Source organism: Muntiacus reevesi, chromosome 12 (genome assembly GCF_963930625.1).
Source record: "Muntiacus reevesi chromosome 12, mMunRee1.1, whole genome shotgun sequence".
Taxonomy (NCBI): Eukaryota; Metazoa; Chordata; class Mammalia; order Artiodactyla; family Cervidae; genus Muntiacus; species Muntiacus reevesi.
In genome coordinates this window covers 52,280,959-52,303,304 of record NC_089260.1, presented here as the reverse complement: position 1 = coordinate 52,303,304, position 22,346 = coordinate 52,280,959, and the positions used below count along the sequence as shown (strand labels likewise).

The window sequence follows — 22,346 nt, the reverse complement described above, 5'->3', positions numbered from 1 at the left end:
CTGTGTCGGTGTTTGTTGTTTCCCCTGGTTTAGTTAAATCACTCAGCTAACCTCACCTGACCAGGCGTGAGGAATATAGAGAGAAATAAGACACAGTTCCTTCTTGAGCTTACAGGATAGTTGGAGAAAAACATACACACACAGTGCTTTGGTTTCACTGCATTGCAGTCATGTTAGCCCCCAGTGTTGTGTGTTTTAAATATGCCTTGTGTGGGGGGTACGTCGTTTGGCATGTAGAGTGTGTGCAATGTGACTAATCCATACTTTGGTGGCCAGAAAATGGTTCTCTGAGTGAGTGATGTCCGCCTGAGCCTTGCAAATGAGTAAGTGAGGGTCAGTGGAGGTTGAGGAGACGTGTGTATCCTTTCAAAAGTGCTTCTGTGTATCCATAGGGTGGAGGATGGGGGATTTAGGATGTGGGAAGAGTAGAAAAAGAAAGTTCAAAGATAAAGAACATTACAGTATACTAACACATATATACGGAATTGAGATAGATGGTAGCGATAACCCTATATGCAAAACAGAAAAAGAGACACAGAAATACAGAACAGACTTTTGAACTCTGGGGGAGAACGTGAGGGTGGGATGTTTTGAAAGAACAGCATGTATATTATCTATGGTGAAACAGACCACCAGCCCAGGTGGGATGCATGAGTCAAGTGCTCGGGCCTGGTGCACTGGGAGGACCCTGAGGAGTTGGGTGGAGAGGGAGGTGGGAGGGGCGATCGGGATGGGGAATACGTGTAACTATATGGCTGATTCATGTCAATGTATGACAAAACCCACTGAAATGTTGTGAAGTGATTGGCCTCCAACTAATAAAATAATATTAAAAAAAAAAAGAAAGAAAAAGAAAGTTCATGTCGCCGACTGTAAAAGCTGCGTGCAGAATCTCAGACGTCAATACACGTGGGGCTGGACTTCAGCAGAATGACTTGGTCAGGTTTGCCTGTCTGCCCTGGTGATGCCTGGAGGACGGGTTTGCGGGTGTTGTTCGGATGGCAGGACCACATCTCAGAGCTCGGGGAAGGAGGTGGGCAGAGCCGGTCTAGGGTAGGCATGAGGACAGACGTGGCTTCTCTGCTGAGGCCACTCAGGGGGGGACCCCATGCAGGCCAGTCTTCCTCACCATCCTTATGGATGGGGCGCCAGGCCAAGGCCAGCGCTGCAGCTGCTGGAGGCACCGTGAGGTTGTAGATCTGTGCCAAGTAGCCCAGGAGTCTCCTCCCCTACCTCGTAGTGTCTGGTCAAGGGGTACAGTGTCCTTGTTAATACCATTCCCTACTCGCCTACTGGAAGAGCTGTCCTACGCTCAGGCTCTCCAGATTATAACTTGGAAGAGGAATGTGTATGTTTTGGCTTTGACTTCACGAAAGATCAGTTTTGCACCTCACACATCTGAGTCCCCGCTGTGGCCTTGGGATTCGTGTCCTTTTTCCGGCAGTCTGGGTGTTGTGACAGTCACGGTGGGATGTGACACGTGTCTGTACTAAAGCAGTGGCTGCTGGGCTGGGCTGCTCGTTTGTCTTTTGAGCTGCTGTTGAGCTCTGTTGATACAGGATGTTCCTTCTCTTCGAGTGGCTTAGACGAGCAGTCTCACCGGAGTGTGGCCTGTCCCTAAGTGTCCGCTGGTTATTCGGCCCTGTGGGTCTGAGCCACAGTTAGAGAACAGTTCCCCGCCGTGGGTGCCAGGCACTGGAAAGATGGAGTCTTGGAGCAGGGTGTAATTAGTAACCTTGTTTTGTAGTTGAGTAAACTGAAGCTCAGGGAAATTTAAAGATGTATCCAGGATCACAGACAGGTTAGCAGTGACAGAGTTGGAACGTGAACTGAGGGCTGTCTGAAATCAGTGCTCTGATTACCCTCATTGGCTGGGGAAAAAAAATTCTGATTCTGGCTTTTTGGGGGCAAAGCAGTTTTAATGTAATAGTTGAAAGTCCAAATGAGCTCACTGCAAAATAGTGGCAAAGGCAATCTGATGTAAATAACTGTCTCTGGTCCTTGACTGTCCTGTGTTGGGGTGACATGAAGACTTTGTAGCATTTGACTTCTTCGCGTGTTCCTGGTTTATATGTTGATGTCATGAGAAGATGTTAGCAAGGAAACGCTTAGCTGCCTCTGAGCAGCATGAACAACACAGGATCTACTGAGATTAGAAATCCTCCAGTCATCGGAGCTGGGGTGGGCGCTTCCCTGGGCTGCCAGCGTTCTGTCCGTGCACTTGGAGGGGTCCTGTCCGACCTCGGGTGGTCTCAGAGCTTCCGTGGGGCGCGTCCCCAGCCAGGGACAGATGGAAAAGCTCGAGCACATCTCATCTTCGGCAGACTGACATCTCCCCAGACCCGGCTCCGGCGGGCTCCGGGACAGCGAGCCTTTCTCTCCTGGAGGATGGCTCACCCCGGGAGCAGTAACCCCACTAAATCAAACGGTGTCCGGCGCTCCCGGGTGGAGAGGGCGCGGGCGGAGGACGGGCCGCCAACTTGCTTTACCTGGCAGCTGTTCAGCTCCGTGACAGGCCTACCTCTGATTAAACAAATTTGAGAAATATGTAAAGTTTTGGAAGCAGTTTTGCACTGATTTGATAAAAGAAACCACAAAACACTGCAGCGCAGGTGTTGAGAATGTTTGAAAGCTGATTGAGGGAAGCAGATGGCTTTAGTCAGTGGCATCCAGCCAAAAGAGCAGGTGCTGGTCATGTGACCGCTGGTTACCAGGGTAATCTGATTGCTCTTGGCGTGCAGATGAAAGGAAAGGGGCCCAGCGTTCAGCTGTAGTATTGTATAATTTGTGGCAGTTAGAGCGGAAATAAATGCTGGGAATGGAGCCTCATAGTAGGGGAGACTGCTGTCCATGTGTAGCATAAACACTGGGATAGTTGGATGAGGAACTCTTGTATAGATTTTTTTTTTTTTAATTTAAAAAATATTATGCTTTCTGTGGATCTTTTAGGGGCCTAAAGTTTTTAGGACACTGCCTTTTTTTTTTAATTAAAAAGAAGTCTGTAAACCTAACTGCTGTTTGCTATAATCTTGAATCGTTGTAAGTTTTTCCCTTACGTGCTTATTTACTAGGCTAGGATATTAACAGCACAAAATAAAAACAAGCTCTGAGGATTTGAAAATGCCTAGTATTATCAAATATCTTATTTATTTGTTACAAAAATCCCTTTTAGGTGTGCAATTATATTAACACATACTTTTGAAATATTTTACATGACATGTGCTGTCCTGAAATAAAAGTGTGCAGATATCCTGGCCTCTCTTCCTTTTGTAATAGTTGGGACTGGAAAAAAAAAATGCTACTTAATGCATTCTGGCAGCATACTTTTTTAGGAATTTACAAGCTCAAACTTTTTAAAGGTTTTTGAAATGTATCTTTTGTTTTCAGTAGTAAAAACTAATTATTACTGAGGTTGGATTGTTTTAAATGTTGGATAATAAGTGATAATAAACAATGTTAGGAAACCTTGAGGCTGGTTTGGAAATTGCTGTGAAAGGTATCACTAAGTGTGCATTCTAAAAGAATGGCAAAGATTCTAAAGGTGATGGTAGATTTAAATTTAAAATCTTTTTTTTTTCCTTACAGTTCATTCTTGTCTTTTGACTTTGGTAACATTCAAATCCTGTCAGCCTTTGATGAAAACATGCTATGGATCGTGAACTTGAATTATTGGGGTCGCTCTGCTATGTTTTTGTATTTTGGAGACCTACCTTTTGAAAAACAGGCTATTGTGACACCTTAAAAAAAATGCCAGCACCAAAATAAAGCTTATTTTTACTTAAGAACACAGCATTAAATAAAACTGTGTAGAAGAGGAAATTGTTACATATTTTGTTATATTTTAAAAGATTATAAATTCGATTAAAATGTAGCTGAATGATGTAAAAGAGGGCATGCAATACTACTGGTCAAGAAAAGGACTTAAGAGTATTTAAAGCTATCCGCAGGAGATACGAAGAAATGCTTGTTACGTTCTAGCTTTCCTTGAAAGTTTTAGAAACATATTCTGGTGCCTTAAAAACTTGATAGCAAAACAACTTCTTAATCCGATTTTTCATCAGGGCTTGCTGTATTGGCAGAGACTGTTCATTGTCTCGATGAACAAATGTACTCTGTGTGATTATTAGCAGTTTTTGCATGCCGTTTCTTTTTAATTAGGTCAGATATTTGCCGAAGGTCATCGGTATGGGGTTTTGCTGTAAAAGTTAATTGAGAGTAAGTACTGTTTAACTCTCGATAGCCAACATGCATTGATTTATCCACGGTTATTGATACTTCGGGGATGTTTATGTGGGAAACAGGCATGGGGCATGTGGAAAATCTCATGAAAAAGTGAACACTAAGTGATCCACTTTGAATTCTAGTAATAAGAAACCTGATTCAGAAGCAAGTGCTTTGAAGAAAAAGGTCAACAAGGGAAAAGCAGAAGGTTCTGAAAATTCAGACTTGGACAAAACGCCCCCACCATCCCCTCCTCCCGAAGACGATGAAGACCCAGGTGTTCAGGTAATAACCTTTATTCTGATCCTGAGCCGTGGTTGTTGAGTGTGGGTAACTTTAGCTGCATATCAAGTGCACTGGATCTACCTGTCTTTGTTATAGAGCTGCTGTAAAGATGGGTTTTTGTTGTCTGGAACATTATATCCATTGTGATGAGAACTGGGCCGCCAGCCCGAAATTAAACTCCTGACTTCGTGGTTTTGCCATCTTTGACTCTATGATAAATAAAACAGGCTCTTTACATGTATTTCGGTGAAGGTATCTTTTGATGTTTATGTATATGTTAGTGTTAATGTATTCTTAATATATTGGTTCGTTAAGACCTTCATCCACATTTCTAAGTTTCTCCTAAGTTTGGTTCCCTGTCAATTATATTGCAGAACAAAGTTGAAGATGTAATCTGTACCTCATCTTAAGGTTTCTGACATCTGACGGTCAGAGTCGAGATGTGTTTGTGTAATACTAAAGTTTCTGTGAACCGAGTGACTTTCTGGATGGCAGCACTGCACGATTGTCCAGTGTTCGATTCTCCTGACTTCTGGACAGTTTTATAGGAATCAGTTGAAAGGCTGGCCCTGAAATAGACATCAGGAATTCAGGTTCTTGCATGTAAAGCACACTGCCTCCACTGAGAGGACTGTCAGTAAGGGATCCCTCCACGTGACTGCTGAACATTATTTCCTTGTTACGTTCCCTGGAAGCATGCCACGTGGTCCTCTGGGGTGCCTGGGAACGTGGCTTCTGTGAATGACATCTCCGCTGTCAAGGAGCAGTTACTGAGCGTCCTGCCAGGATAGAAAGCAGCCCCTGGAAGCAAGTTTGACCTTTTCTAATAGTTTGGTGCATATTCAGTACTCCTTGTACCTACTCAATTGCTTCAGAGTTAGAAACAAAGTACTTGCAATATGCAGTTCTGTGCTAAAGAATTTCAGATAGCTTTTGTTTGTGTGTGTGTGTGTTTAACTAGAACTCCCTGATACCGATAAAGTCACAGAATGGCCTAACCTAAGAGGACCTGAAAGGGTGAAAGAGAGAATGAATGAGTGAATGTGTTTTGGTTTGGCTTGGTTTGGTTCTATAACTAACATAGTGATAACCTCTGGCAGTTTGAGTTAATTTTGTAATCTCCTCTGACTTTATACGTCAGTGAAAATATATGGGGGAGGTGAGTAGATATTTTTAATTGTTTAGGGAGTTTTAAACTAAAGTATTTTTAATGATTTTAATTTTTATGCTCACAGGTGTTTTTTTTCCCCCTGAATTTCTTTGCTTAAACTAGGACCTTCATGCAGTAGTATTTGGACAGTATGAAGAAGCCTTTCACACAGGTCAAGAAAATTCTGTAGTTCTTTCACAAACACTACTGAATCTTAAAAATTCATTTGCATTAATGCAGACCCAAATGGACTTTATGAAATACCAGTGTTTTGTTTTGTTTTTTCCCCCTTCTGCATTTCAGTTATAGAAAATGCTAATCAATGCAAATGGACGTTGGTGCGTCCTTTCTCATTGGCTGGTGCTGAACCGTCCTGGGTCGCACGGCTGAAGTCAGTAACCACACACAAGTCACTCTTCTTAGTGTCCCTCCCGTGTCTCTGCACAGGAAGTGATGCTGCCTGCTGGTTTGTTGTGTTTCTTCCTGTCGCACACGCTTCAGCAAAGGGCATGTAGTTCTTGAGTTTTATGATTGATTTGTTTAAACTCTAGTAAACGCCATGTCTTATTTTTTCTTTTAGCCAACTGAAAATTGTGTCACAAAGTACTGCCACAAAGTGAGATTGTGCCAACACATTTGAATCTCCTGTTCAGTGTACCTATTTTAACTATAAGAAAATTCTTAAAACAATCCAAGTTTAACAAGTTATTTTTGTGTTAATTCAGAAGTTTTGAGCTTTAAGTGCGATTCTTACATTTTATTTTGATCCCCCCAATCTTTCTTTTTTCTTTTTTTAATTGAAGGATAATTGCTTTACAGAATTTTGTTGTTTTCTCTCAAACAGCAACATGAATCAGCTATACTCCCCAAATCTTTTAAATAATAATAATCTAACAGATCTTTAAGAAGCCTATTATGTAATAAATTATTTTATATTGGGAAATTGGAAAAGGAACCTTGATACCCAAAATAAATGAACTTAAGATCAGTTATTATTTAGAAGGTAGAGAAGCCATATAACATTTAAACAGTTCAGAAAATTGAGTTCTAATTTTTTTTTTTTTACTCTTATGTAACGCAAAGTTAATAATGAGGAGAAACCTTCATTATAAAAGTTATATTCACCATACATACATTTCTATTAAAAAAAAAAAAGTCCCTGTCTTACTGCGCTGGAACATTTCTTCATTATCAGAGTGGGGTTGAAAGTGGATTTGTCTTAGACTCTGTCCAAGGACATTTAGTTATTTGCACTGAAAGAATCCTGGGGCAGTGTGGCCCCAGCCACGGAAACCTGATGAAGCATCACAGATGTGTCATTCATAGCACGTTCTCCTTACAGTCATGACATTAAGATGAAAATAAAGATTAATCCGTTTCCATTTAGTGAAATTGATACATCAAATGAAATACAGAGATTATGCTAAATCTCACCAAATTAAAATGTTGTTCCTGATAATAGGCTCTTACATCTTAAAGAAATTGACAGCCAGAAGTGGGAGGTGATAAAGTGAGGCAGAAGAGCAGTTACTTCAGATGAGCTATGGGAAGAGAGGAAGGAGGCTGTGTAATGCAGCCTGGCTTTAGAGCCTCACTGCTTCCTGACTTTCCTTGCAGAAGTGGAGCTAGTTAGTGATGACCGTAACGCTACTAACTGCGTTTAGCATTGGCACGTGCCTTGCACCGTTCTGAATACTTCCAGTGAATTCCCTCCTGTGATCGTCACAGCATACTTACGAGGTAGCTACTACCATTACCCCTACTCTACAGATCGGGAAACTGAGGTCCCTAAAATAACTCATCCAGGGTCACACAGTGAGAGACCAGGCTCATTCTCATGGGGACACGCAGCGCCAGGGCTCACAAGGTGACGTGGGGCAAGATGGGCCGGGGCAGGACCCCGCTGGCCTCGGTGTCACCTCCACGTGGAATTGGTTATTCTGGAGAGGAGAGGGAGGTCAGAGGGGAAAGTCAGAATTGGATGCCTCCCCCCACTCCCCCCAGTACCGCGATGTAGAGCTCAAAGTCCACAGTCCCCAGTGACCCATCTGATGGCCCTGTTGGACCAGCTGTGTGTGAGCGGTACCAGGGTGTGAGCAGCCTCCCAGCCCCCTGTGAGAACAGGGGAAGCGCAGACTTCACTCAGTAAGACGTGGTGGGTCCCGTTCTCTGGTACAGGGCGCTGGAGCTTGGAGGGCCCGACTCGGGCCCTGTCGGTCTCCGGCCAGTGCCTCCCGAGGTCCATGTGGTGGGGTGATTTGCTTCTCTCTGCCTTACTGTCCCAACTTTAAAAAACTCACAAGGCTCTTCAGAAAGTTTTTCTTCATAACTCTTAGAAAGCAGTTTGTATCAGTGTTACTTTTCTCCGTATTCTTTTTATTCTGTGTGCTTTGCCAGCTCATCTGTAATAGTCTTGCCTTGGTCAGTGGTTTAAAACTTACACAAGTCATTTTAGGGTTAGCTTAGATTTTATCACACATATTAATGAGAAAGTTATTTATCTCCATTTTTAATTAACAGACAAACCTATTTGTATATCAAAAAGGTCAAGCAGTCTAGAATTGTTTTGAACAAAAAGTACAGAATCTTGTACAAACACAGTTTGTTGTGTCTTTTCAGATTTTTTCCTATTATTGAAAATATGCACATATATATTAATTTTTTTAAACAAATGTTCATTGGGTCATAGGAAAGTAAACAAGATATGCAGTGTGTTTCTCTGGAGGAGTTAATATATTGATAGCCCACACACGCAGATAGATACACAAGGTTTTTCTAATCTTAGAATTGTAAGCAACCAATTGTTATGTGACTTGCTTTCCTTTTTAGTTAATCATTTGTCTTCTGGAGGCATCCTGTAGATTCCTAGGAGTTTGCTTGCCAGGATGAGTGGGCAGGTTTTACATTTGGACCACACTGGTCCTGCAAAAGTGTATTAAGTTCTACTTTGACCACTGGATGAGACAGCATCTTGCCAGCGTTCCTAATATTGTTAATAGTCCTTTGCATTTTAATCAGTGCAGTCAAAAATTTTAAAAGTAAAGTTCCTTATCATAGTTGCTCATTATAAATTCTGCCATTCAGTCTTTCATCTCTTCAGAAATGTTTAAACTGTTTCTTTTAGGACCAAGATTAAAATGCACACCTTCTATTTAAATGGGCCTCTGAAATCTTATTGGTACCTTGGATAATAATCTACTGTAGTTAAATAGAACTTTATAAGTCACAAAGTATCTTCTAATGCCTTCAGTTTTTTTAGACTTTTTATCATGGAAAAAATTTTTTTTAAAATATACAAAAATAGGATGGCCTAATGAAGTCTTAACATATCTACCACCCGGCTTCAGTATTGCCTTCACTTTTGAGCAACTCACCGTCTGAATGAGGAGAAAGGTGTGTTGTTATTACCGTTGCGCAGTTAAAGGCCACGTAGCTGGGAGTGGCAGGACCTTGACCTGCCAGGTGTCTGACTTCAGATTTCCCCCTTTCCCATCATATCTGTCGCCAATGTGATGTCTTGTGTGCTTTACAAGGTTATAGTCACCGACTTTTCTTTAAGATCATTGTTATTTTATAATATAAATGTACCCTTGCCATTCTAAGAAACAGAAATGAGCATCAGCTTTCTAAGTCCTCCCTGGCGGGTTTTTGTTTTAGAAGCGACGGTCCAGCAGGCAAGTGAAGAGAAAGCGATACACCGAGGACTTGGAGTTCAAGATCTCTGATGAGGAGGCCGACGACGCAGATGCTGCTGGGAGAGACTCCCCCTCCACCACCTCACAGTCGGAGCCACAGGTGAGCGACCAGGTGTGCGGGGGTGGGGGGGGTTTCCCCGGGGGGGGTCCCCACTTGCATTTCAAAGAGTAGGCTGGAGATTTTATACCTGGTATCAGAGAAGTTCATTTGAAGCATTGGACTTTGAGCTGGAAACATCCATCTCGTGTTGGTAAACACACTTTGGGATATCAGTGGTTTAGAAGTAGGTTTTTAAAAAAACCCTGTTCACTGAAATTTATCTTAGTGCGAGCCTGTGATACACAATTTGACACCATTTTGGAGAATTGATGGTCCCTGTTGAGGATGAGTCAGAGCTGGGCTGCAGGGAGACTGAATTTCCCTCCGAGAGTTCAGTGCTGTATAGCTTCTGGGACTTTAATAAGCCACTCAGGCTTGTCTCCTGCTGCTCAACATCATAAGAACCCCTTTATGAAATTACTGCCGTGTAGTATCCAGCAGGGCATACTTTATTCTCCATGCAATGTAAATGATGGATAAAAGAGCTTATAAAATATGGGTAGTAATGGAGGATTGATTATTGTGAAGATCTTCCCCCCCCCTTCTCTCTTTTAAAGTCCTCTTCCTACCATCACTGTGCTTTAGTTAACAAACTGGTAACCCACTGAAAAATATATTAAATGCAGTTTTGTATTTCATTTGGTAATTTGCACTCTGTCAGGTTGTTCTGTAACGTTTTGTGTGACCTCCGTAGATCAAAGCTGCCTACAATAACAGAATGATGAGTATATTTACCCCATGGGTCCAGACAGGGAGAAGTCAGGTCTTTGCCATCATGCGGAGATCATTTCTCTTGGCAGCTGGAATTTCTGAATGCACCTTGGCTTTGGGGACCCATGCTAGTCCACGCAATTAAACCACATAATCGCAAAGTAATAAACACAGATCTTCTTTTTGCCTTTCTGTAGAGGGAGATTTTTGTTCTTTTCAATCGTATTTCCCTCTGGCGATCCTGCCCAGTGATTTAAAGGGTATGAATTTAAAGGGTTTGGAGGGAGATGCGAAAGGGAATGGTTTCTCACCTTTATAGCTTAGAATGACATGCTCTCTGTTTGCATTCATTCCCTCTGCTTTATTTTTTAGGAATCTGTTGATGCAGATGGTCCAGTGGTAGAAAAAATTATGAGTAGTCGTTCAGTAAAAAAACAGGTAAGCGCCATGTGGAGTTATCAGAACTTGTGGTGTGGGTATGACTCAAAATTGTTTTTTGTTTTACAGTTTCCTTTTAAAAATTTCACTATTGTAAAATAAAACTTCTGCTGATGGTTCTAATCCTGTCTAATTGATACTAGCCCAATATCAATCTTTGGGATAGTCAACCTCAAATGAAATTAAAATGTATCAGTCAGTGCTTTATTACCCCATTTAGAGTAGGCAGGAACTCAAAACATCTCAAAAGAAATGTATAGGACTCATAGGCTACCTTTTTCGTAAATATTATTCATATAAAATCATAGACATGAATCTGTCATCTCTCTTAGGAGGGTCCCTGCCCCCGCTCCCCAACCCTGGAAGCTCTCTTTATCATTTTAGCAAGTAGCTGTTTTCTCATACTTTTCACAGCATGTTTTCATATACAGTTGAATTCTGATTTCTTTCTTTCTTTCTTTGCTTGATTGGGGATTTTTGTTTGTTTGAGTTGTGCCTGCAGTATGTGGGATCCTGGTTTCCCTAACTAGGAATTGAACCTGCACCACCTAGAGTAAAGTGCAGTCTTAACCACTGTACTGCCAGGGAAGTCCTTTCATTTGCAATTGAAATATTCACTAGTTGTTGTTTTTTTTTTTTTTTTTGTTACTGCAGAAGTGAAATACTGAACTATTTTCAGTATAATTTTTGAAGATAATATGCCTTATCCTTCCAAATTATTTGAAATTCATGTTGATTCGTCAAGGTGAGCCCTAAGTATCATTTACTAGCCTGGTGCCCTTGTCCCTGAGGGACACACACACTGTGACCGTGAATCCAAGAACACTGCGTCTGTTATTGCTGGAGACTCCCTGTCCACCTTTTCTCTTTTTCATCAGTTTGAGAAAATGCTTTAGTTTGAAGAAGTACATAGGCCTCCAGGTACATTTACATGTTCTAGCAAACTGTGTTTGGTTTGTCTGTCTCTAGAGATGGTCTCCTCTAGGTACAAGTGTCTGTCTTCTGGTTTGAATCATCATAAAGTGCACAGTTATTTCTTTTTCTTTGCCTTCAAGGTGGGTGGAAGTATAGCCTCATTGTTTTGACATGTAAAATAAGCTTTTTTTTATGAGAAAAAAAATGTAAAGTGTATACAAAGTGCAACTTTCAGTGAGAGAGATGAGGAGTGGAGGAATTACATGATTTAAAGTGAGCTCCTGGGTTTATCAAATAGGAAATATTTAAGAGCCTCTTGATGAAGGTGAAATCTTTGAAAAAGCTGGCTAAAACTCAGCATTCAAAAAAACATTCAGCGTTCAAAAAAATGAAGATTATGGCATCCAGTCCCATCACTTCATGGTAAATAGATAGGGAAAAAGTGGAAACAGTGACAGATTTTATTTTCTTGGACTCCAAAATCACTGCTGATGATGACTACAGCCACAAAATTAAAAGATGCTTGCACCTTGAAAGAAAAGCTATGACAAACCTAGACAGTATATTGAAAAGCAGAGATACCCCTTTGCCGACAAAGGTCTGTATTGTCAAAGCTGTGGTTTTTCCAGGAAGCATGTACAGATGTGAGAGTTGGACCATAAGAAAGGCTGAGCACCAAAGAATTGATGTTTTCAAATTGTGTTGCTGGAGAAGACTCTTGAGAATACCTTGGACAGCAAGGAGATCAAACCAGTCAATCCTAAAGATCAAGCCTGAATACTCATTGGAAGGACTGTTGCTGAAGCTGAAGCTCCAGTACTTTGACCACCTGATGTGAAGAGCTGATTCTTTGGAGAAGACCGTGATGCTGGGAAAGATTGAGGGCAGGAGGAGAAGGGAGCGACAGAGGATGAGATGGTTGCATGGCATCATCAACTCAATGGACATGAGTTTGAGCAGACTCAGGGAGATAGTGAAGGACAGGGAATCCTGGTGTGCTGCAGTTCAGGGGGTCACACAGCTTAGTGACTTAACAGCAACTCTTCAAATACTTTCTAGAGATCCTTGAAATGGTATTGTACCAGTGGTAAATTCTTCTTTGCCTTTGCTCCAGTATTCTTGCTGTTTTATTGTGTTGTTTAAGGTGTAGATTTTTATCAGAAGATAGCATTCTGGTTCATATGAAAATAAAAGCAACATGTCAAGGTATTTTCAAGATGGTGCAGAGAGCTCTGCTGGGTGATGCTGAGCCAGAGTATTCAGTCAGACAAGGAGACACAAGACCAGCTCACTGCAGTGAAGTGGAACGGATATTTCACTACCAACTGAGGGTGTCACTGGATGAAAATCCCACACACAGAATGTATATGTGTGGCTGAGTCTCTTCGCTGTTCACCTGAAACTATCATGACATTGTTCTTCGGCTATATCCCAATACAAAATAAAAAGTCTAAAAAAAAAGATATTTTCAAAATGAGTGTAGAGGATGAAGATATATGGAATTACCTACCTGGTGACTCTTTGACCTTGAGAATGTCCTCTCTGATAAATTTAAGATCTCAACCAAATTTCACTCCTGTTCAAGCAGAAACGAGCACTATTAACCTAATTAGAAAGGTTGTTTTTTAGTCCTTCTAATGACTCTAGAATTGTTAATTTGTGAATTGTAGATATATGGCAGATTGTAAATGCTTGACATACTATAAAGCGTAATCCCCTTCACCGAATTGAAGTGACTTATTTGAGTAAATAGGCTGTGGTTTGCATGGGATATATTAATTTTCATTCAATTGATAGTGCTTCAGTAGGCATAGTCAGCAGGTTTGGGGGTTGCAAATTATAATCAGCTCTATTACTCAGAGCTACTTAGACTATACATGATGGAGGGCATTGCTTTTTCTTTCTGTCTTGCCCACTTTAGGGCTAGTTTTTTCCTTTCCTACCCTTGAAAGAGAGCTACTCCCAGTTTAGGAGTAGGTATTGCTACCATTTAGAGATAACCAGGTTCACCTTATCACCAGAGATTAAAAATCACTGTAATTGTATGTGAGGGTAGTAGAGTGTTTGTTGAATTGGTGAATTTTAGGATGAAGAAAAGCAATGGGAAATTTTCTCTGGAAGGAGAGCTATGCCTTGAGTTATGACTTAAAATAAGAAATATAGAGCTCATTGACTTCCTTGTAGATTACTGATATTTCATAAAGGGCAATAAAAAAAAACCATCAGAAAATTGTAAACATTAGCATGTACTCACTTTTTAAACTTCTAATGTTCTCAAAATAGTTACTTTAGTTATCATCCTTAGTAACAGTGGAGGAAAGTGTGGCAAATAGAAACAAAAGGAAATTTGAGATTTTCCTGTGGATTCTAGCTGGCCCCGCCGGTCTGTTTCCTATTACCATGAATAATTGAAGACGTGGCTGTGAGAAGGTGCCTTTGTCTCCCCCTGGCAGCACTGTGGAAAGTGGCTGAGGGCTGCAGACTGCCCCTGTGTAGGGCTCACACGTAGTGGGAACTCAGGTATGGTTTTTACAGTCTGCTGACCTCATCCCTGTAGCTCCTAAAGGGTCATCCCTTATGATGGAGCCATACAAACACCCAGAACTCATCTGGCAGAACTTCCCTAGTTCAGCACCTCATGTTACATGGGGATGGCTCAGGCATTTATGTTGTTCTGAACCCACATTAGGTTTTCCTTGGTGACTCAGTGGTAAAGAACTCACCTGCTAAGACAGGAGACACTGGTTCAATCCCTGGGTTGCGAAGACCCCTGGAGAAGGAAATGGCAACCCTCTCTAGTATTCTTCCTTGGGAAATCCCATGGACAGGGGAGCCTGGCAGGCTGCAGTCCAGGGTCGCAAAAGTGTTGGACATGACTAAGCTACTAAACAACAGCAACAAACCCAAATGCACAAGCATGAGACCCAGTGGAAGGAACATAGGTGGTCCTTGTATTTGACTACTGAGATAGGAATAAGAATGGACTTCTGGATTATGTAAAGGTTAATTCTCTTTGCACAGGGAGTCATAGTGTAGCCCTTTCTGCCTTGAGCCATCTGTCCTTGGGGGAAAACAATTCAAATCCTTTTTGTATCAGAAGGTCAAAAATAGTTTTGAAAGTGAATTCTGTGTTTGTGATGTCCTATTTTCTTCCTAAGTAAACCATGATTTGATACCTCTGATAGAATACACAGTACATTGGGCCAGAAGTAAAAATGGATTCATACCTTTTCTTTATTGTTACTTTTATCAAGGCACTTTCTCAGTCTTTTCTGCATTATTTAATAAGATTTCCGCCTTTTCACCCTAAAGTTTAGCTTTGTTTCTTCAATGCAACTGCTTAATTTAGTATTAGGGTGCTTGGGAAAGGTCTTTCAGGCTTGGATTATCATTTGCTGAATGGCTGTTATAGAATCCAGCTGGCTGAGGAGTTGATTTATACCTAGTTAAGGTTCTGTTTCATGGTAACAGTGGGACGAGTATAGCTTAATATGTTTGGAACTTTCAATTTCATGTGAATAATAAGGATTTTGATAGACTACTCTAGGCATCTAATAAAAAGATAAACACATTTCTCAAAACTAGTCTACTGAATATGTAAAATTACTTCAGAGCACTCTCAAATTTTCCAGTTACTGTCCTAGAGATAATGGGTTGGCCAGAAAGTTGGTGGGGGTTTTCCATCCATAAGACTATGGAAAAACCCCAAGGGCCCTTTTGGACTAACCCAATAAATTTGAGTGTTTTGTGTGTATGTGTGTGCATGCACAATAGTGGTGCCTTGACTCAGTTGTTCATTGGATATGCCCATTGAAGAATTTTGAACATTGCGGGGTGAAGATAGGGGACTGGGGCTGTTTTCAACTGTCAAAGAGTCTGGTCAAACTGACTGCCATTTAGTGAATAATTAAAAGGATGCCCCTGAGAGCTGATGAATTCACATACTTTTGTTCATTGTTTTGCTGTAAGTAAAACAGAAGAGGCCAGCATGATCATATTTATATGATATGAAGGGCAAAACAGTTCTCTAGCGCTCCACCTACAGTTCTGGAGCAGGGAGACGATCCACCTACAGTTCTGGGAGCGGGAAGAGGATCCACCTACAGTTCTGGGAGCAGGAAGAGGATCCACCTACAGTTCTGGAGTGGGAAGAGGATCCACCTACAGTTCTAGGAGTGGGAAAAAGATCCACCTACAGTTCTGGAGTGGGAAGAGGATCCACCTACAGTTCTAGGAGTGGGAAAAAGATCCACCTACAGTTCTGGAGTGGGAAGAGCATCCACCTACAGTTCTGGGAGTGGGAAGAGGATCCACATACAGTTCTAGGAGCAGGAAAAAGATTCACCTACAGTTCTGGAGTGGGAAGAGGATCCACCTACAGTTCTGGGAGCAGGAAGATGATCCAACATAAGAATGGTCATTGAATAGAGCACAGAGTTCTAGTTCAGAACATCCCAAAGAACTAGGACCCAGAACAATTCTGCTGTTCCAGCTGTTCCAGCTGCTGCTCAGTGAGGTCTGGAACCTGATCACCTGCTTCCAGAGAGCTCAAGACCCTCTTGTTGAGATCGCTGCAGCACACCCCCTTGAAGCATAGCTGATCACAACAAGAAAATGGGTCTACGTGACAGTCAGGGACACAGCGTTGACACCTTTAAGAGTCCGAGCCTTCTGGAGCAGAACTGAGGCAGAATGAAAATGACCTCTTTGTTCAAGAGATCATCCTGTGTGCTTTGAGACCCTCCTAGCAGTTCCAGTCGGTGAGACCACTTAGAATGAGATGGGAATGACAGCACAGGAGTAAGGCTCTGAAAGAGTGAAGTCAGGAGATGATAGAGCAGGGAAGGGACAAAGCTTGTCTTTTTACTGCCTCCAAGGTATGTCATTTTGGAAACCTTTTTCAGAATTGAAAGAAATATAGTTAACATCAAAAAAGTTAAAAGAGCAGGCCAGACATTTGAATTCCATTCGAGGTTTAAATTTCATGATACGCTATGAGAAGCACCATGAGATCTAGGCTCTTCCTGGCTTCTCATTCTCCTTGGCTGGCCCCTGTCTTATCTTTGGCTTTCTACTGAAATCTCCGGTTGTATGCCAAGATAATGTGTCTCGAAACGATTGCTGAAATGTGGGCGTGGAACCGGGTAATACTAGGGCTAGAAAAATGTAAGGTGAGTCCGGGACGGTCGGACTCGAAGCAGCCAGAATTTATCAATACAGTAATTGCTGGTGTATACTGAAGGGATCTAGCAAACATTTCATTTTGGACAACTAAAATGTCTGGGACATGTCACAACATTGTAAATCAGCTATACTCCAATAAAAATTGATATAAAAATAATAAAAGTAAATAAAATCTGGGACACAGATGGTTTTCTGTGCACATTGGTTAAGACGCTGCTGTAGGGGCATCCTTGGTGGCTCAGTGGTAAAGAATCTGCCCGCCAGCGCAAGAAACACAGGTTTGATCCCTGATCCCGGAAGATCCCACATGCCTCAGAGCTACTAAACCCATGTGCCACAACCATGGAACCTGTGCTCTAAAGCCCGGGAGCTGCAGCTGCTGAGCCCACGCACCCCGAGCCTGGGTTCCGCAGCAAGAGAAGTCCCTGCAGTGAGACGCCTGCAACCATAATTGGAGAGTAGCCCCTGCTCACCGCAACTAGAGAAAAGCTCATGCAGCAATGCAGACTGAACACAGCCAACAGTAAATAAATAAAGTTACTATTATTTCTTTTTTTTTAGAAAAAAGAAGCTGCCGTTGCTATAGGGACTTCCCTGGTGGTCCAGTGGTTAAGACTTCCAGAGTGAGGGTTGTGAGTTTCATTGCTGGTCCGGGAGCTGAGAACCCACCAGCCTGGAGGCCAAAAAACCCAAAACCTAAAACAGAAGCAATATTGTAACAAATTCAATAAAAAATTTAAAAATAAGTCTGCATTTAAAAAAGCTTTAAAATAAATAAAATTGGTGATACTTTAAAAAAAGAAAATGTTTTAGGATGATGATCATTATAGAGGCATTAGAGCAGGACCAGATTTTTTTTAATTTTTGAATTTTTTAAACTTTTTGTTTTGGGGTATAGCTGACTGACAGTGTTGTGATAGTTTCAGGTAAACAGCAAAGGGACACAGCCATATCTACATGTATCCACTCTCCCCCAAACTTCCCTCCCAGCCAGGCTGCCACATGACATTAAGTAGAGTTCCCTGCACTATACAGTAGGTCCTTGTTGGCTCTCCATTTTATATATAGCACTGTGTACATACCCATCCCAAACTCCCTAACTGTCCCTTCCCCGAGTCCTTCCCCCTGGCAACTGTAAGTTCATTTCCTAAGTCTGTGAGTCTCTTTCTGTTTTGTAAATAAGTTCATGCGTATCATTTCTTTATAGATTCCACTATAAGGGATGTCACCCAGTATTCCTCCTTCTCTGACTTACTGCACTTAGTATGACGATCTATAGGGAGGGTAGGACCACGTGTTAATGGCTTTTGGCCACACTCCTCAGTGTCCTTTTGGGGATCTCTTGGCAGATGGCAAAGCTGCTTGATATTTAAGTTTAACTAATCCGTGTAAGAGTTTTGAAGAATAGTGTTAGTCTGCAGTCTCTGACAGAGGTTTGAAGGCTAAGGACTGAGGGCGACCCCAGTGTCTTTGAATGGACCTGGTGCCAGTCTATCACCAAGCAGACGTCTCCGTTCCTTTGTTCGTCCTCTGTCATGCTCTGACTTGCCTGAGTTTTCTCCGCGGCACCTCTGAGGCCGCCTAGCAGCCAATGCGACCCTCCAGGCAGGTGCTCTCGGAACAGTGTAAAAGCAATCTTCCAACATCTGTAAGTGGTGTTTATGTTTTACATCCCTGATTTATCTGATTCAATGTTCCAGAAGAAAATTACATATTACGACTTGTTTAACAGCCTAAAACCAAAAGGGAAAAAAAATATTGAAAGAGATGCTTAAAATATCATCCACGCGGTGTCTTCTGCAGACATGATGGTAGGCAGAATCAAGGGAGAGATTCTAGATAATCTGCCCACTGCACCCTTGGTCTGGCTGACGGGTCACCACGTTAACCTCACCTCAACATCGTATTTGGAGTGTTAATTTTATTTGGCTGCTACGTGTGTGAGACATCTTGTCTGAGAGATTTTAATTGTACCATCGAGTCAAACTAAAACCCTCAATAGTGATGCACTGAAATTACAGCCTAGGAACAAGGTTTAGTTTTATATGGCTTCTTGTTTAGAGTTATTAACTATATGGACGAATAAATGTCTTTTAAATATTTTAAAACATTACAAAACCCACAATGTAAAGTTGCCATGAGGCAGCCAAAAATAATACATATGGCATTCAGGAGAGCAGTTGCTAATTGGCTGCTGCCTGCGAAAATGGTACACTTGGCGTCTACTTAACACTGTGGGTTTGGCAGAAAGCCAGATTTGGGGTCAGGTTGTTGTGAATGAAGCTGCATGTGGTTAGGGAGGAGTTAAAGTGATTCATGTCTGAGAAGCCGGAGCCGGTCGGGTAGCGCCTGGCCGGTCCTCATCCGACTGCCTCCCACCAGCTCACCACGTGCTCATCCTTCCAGGAACGGCCCATGCCACTTCTGCGATGCCTTATGTGTGTCCACACGGGAGTAAATCATTACTTTCGGAGCATTCTAGTAGATGCTTTCAAGTATATGCCTGAAATTTTCCTCTGTTGCAGAAGGAATCCGGAGAGGAGGTAGAAGTTGAGGAGTTCTACGTGAAATATAAAAACTTGTAAGTAGATTGTGACTTTTTTTTTTTTAATGGGGGAATATATTTTCAAGGTACCAAATTAAAAAGTAATCAGGAATTTTTTTAATTGGCAGAGGGGAAATTCTGGTATGATTTATTCAGTGCTGTGGAGGCCATTGCCTCCTAACTTTTGTATTTTGGCTATTTGATAAGTTTTATTTTTCTATAAAATGTGTAATTGGTGTAAAGGTTGACTAGCTTTTGTGCATAACCAAGAAGTTCTTTTTAGAAGAGATGAAAACTCATACAGTAACAGAGAAAGTAATACCTGTTGAGCTCTGAGGATGAATTTTGCTCTGTGAGGCCAGGTACCCTGCCTTCATCTGTGCCCAAATGAGAACTCTGCTCCTGGGTGAAAGTGCTAGAAAAATCGTGACATCATCTCACGTTTTGAAATGTAGCGAGCTACCGTTTTGATGGTCTGTTTTTATTTCTGACTTGTGTTTAGTGACTTTGAATTGCTTAACTTTTAAAAAACTGAGTCACAAACCACTGTGAGTTGTTGTCCTGATTCTCATAGATGGAGGCAGGATACTAGGACCAAGCACACTCATGGGACAGCCTAGTTTGAAGCATCAGTATTCATCCTACCAAGGAAAGACCACGGCCATTCTTTAACCCAAATAACAATCGGAGAATAAAGACAAAAATATTTATTGATAATGTAAAAGTTAAATGTACTTTAAACTTTTTAAGGCCAGGAACTCAAGTATCATATTAGTGAATTCTGGGGTTTCAAGAGAGGCTTCGGGGAGCTGTCAAAAGAGCCTAAGAATATCTACCCTATCCTCAAAAAAAAGCATCAGGCCTCATGGTTTTTGTCATCACCCCCTGTTGCATTTGGCACTGTGTTAATGGATAGATGTCTTTCTGACATTTGTGAGCAGAACCTTCCACCAGGTAAAAAGATGAAGGAGTCTCTTTTATCACTGTTACTGTAAAAGTTCAGTGAAATGAAAAATGCTCAGTAAACATCAGATGCTGTCATCATTTTATACTCAGAGCATGAGAAGTTTACACGCATGCCAGGTATGCACATGACATGGTTTCATATAGTCTTATAAGGTGGATGGAAAGATTTGATAAGGAGATAACCAAGTAAGCCCGAGAGAAGGCTCTCTGATGGATTTAAAAAATCGCACTCCAAATCAAGAAGTTTGAGTATCTTTTGCCAAGAAACAACTCCACTAGATAGACACCCATCCCCGTCAGTGTGGAGTGCCGAGGCCGTGGTGTTTGGTTCTCAGAAATCCTCTCAACTGGCCTGTAACCAAGTCCAGCCCCTGGGGTGCCTCACCAGGTGCCGCCAGCCAGGGAGATGAGTCATCAGTCATGTGAGATGAAGCAGTGAGATGAGAGTGCTAAAAAATAGCTTTCTTCTCTGATGTTATAGAGCTCTAAAGGAAGTTAAAATTTCCATAAGATGAAAACTTTTTGTTAACCTTTCATTTTGACATAATTTCAGATTTACAGAAAAATTGCAACAGCAGTACAAAGAATTCCTGTGTGGAGTCTTACCTGATTCAGGGGGTCATAATCCCTTACTGTCATTATTTCCTTTGCTCACTTGATCCCAGATCTGGCCGGTGGAAGCCCATCAGGCTGTCTCCCGCCTCACTTACCTTGTCCCTGTCCTTCTTCGAGCACTGCCTCAGTTGCTGACTCCAGAGGATGTTCCAGACACACCTCGAAACTTCCTGCTCAAGTCCTGGAATTGGTCCTTTCTCTAAGGAGCCTTGGTTATTTTTACTGAAGAAGAGCATTTAGAAACCAGGGTTTAACTAGGTGTGTTCATTGCCACTGGGGAGTCATTGCTTCTGGGCTTAGGAAGGGCATCCATATGCGTGTTTATATGATAATGCGTGTATGTATGACATATACACATATATGTTACACACACACATAAATGTTCATTATATATACCCACACGTTTCTGTCTACCTACCTACCTGCCAACAAGGAAGAACAATGTCTTTATAGTGATACTTCCAATTTTATTTCAGTACCACGGGATTCATTCTATTCTTTCCCCTTCTAATATTAATAACTCTGTTTTCTACTGTGAGAAACCTGTCACAGTAGACATATGATCCATAATATATTTTCTATGACCCATAATATATTTTCTTATTTGTTAATCCTGGAATATATAAGAAATGGATTCAGAATTGCTGGACCATATTTATGTAAAAAAGAAGCCTGCTAGCCTCATTCAGTATTTGTTAGTGTTTTTTGTTGTCTAAGTGCTTTTTCTAAGTGCTTTTTGCTCAGATTAGTCCTCCTTCCTGCCCCGCTTTAGTGGGCTGTTATTTATTTGATACTCAGTTTGTCTTATTATGGGCTTCCCTGGTAGCTCAGACGGTAAAGAATCTGCCTGCAATGCAGGAGACCCAGGTTTGATCCCTGGGTTGGGAAGATCTTCTGGAGGAGGGGATGGGAACCCACTCCAGTATTCTTGCTTGGAGAATCCCATGGGCAGAGGAGCCGGGTGGGCTACAGAGTTGGACACACCTGAGTGACTAACACTACTTTTGGCTCATTAGTTTCTGTTTGTATTTTAGGCCCCACCCCATCCTTGTTGATTTTTTTTTTTTTGCTTTTTTTTCAGTGTTAGTATTTCATGAAATACTAACATGGTTCAGTAGTCAGAATTGTACACAAGATGATACCCAAAGAAGTGCTATCTTCCTTCCTTTCCACCCCATTCCTACTTACCTTCTCATTAATCGCAGATTTATCCTTCCTGTAATTTTTGGCATGAATATGGAGATAGGTAAATTGATAGGTTGGTTTATTTTATATGTTATTTTCCTTTCTTTCTTAAGCACAAAAGAACAGTATCAATACACATTTGCCCTTTGCTTTTTTCACAACACTACGAGTAGTACGTTACTCAACATCAGTTCGTAGGGTTTTCCTCATTCTTTGTTACTCCTCTGCACGTCTGCGTGGTAACTTACCCAGCCAACCTCCCATGTGTGCTGGCTTGTAAATGGCTTCTGCTGTGTTATAGTTACAGATAATGCTGCAATATATATTTTCATGCCT

At 41.6% G+C, this 22,346-nt stretch overlaps 1 protein-coding gene across 3 annotated transcripts in view; it reads left to right on the top strand.

The window, feature by feature from the left end:
- Window positions 1–22,346, top strand: part of CHD7 (chromodomain helicase DNA binding protein 7) — a 187,978-nt gene that overhangs the window by 111,623 nt on the left and 54,009 nt on the right. For all 3 annotated transcript variants that reach the window (XM_065902719.1, XM_065902717.1, XM_065902718.1), the window contains exons 4-7: window positions 4,365–4,506; window positions 9,314–9,451; window positions 10,535–10,600; window positions 19,225–19,280. In XM_065902719.1, the coding sequence (XP_065758791.1) occupies window positions 4,365–4,506; window positions 9,314–9,451; window positions 10,535–10,600; window positions 19,225–19,280 (402 nt within the window). The remainder of the gene's footprint in view (window positions 1–4,364; window positions 4,507–9,313; window positions 9,452–10,534; window positions 10,601–19,224; window positions 19,281–22,346) is intronic.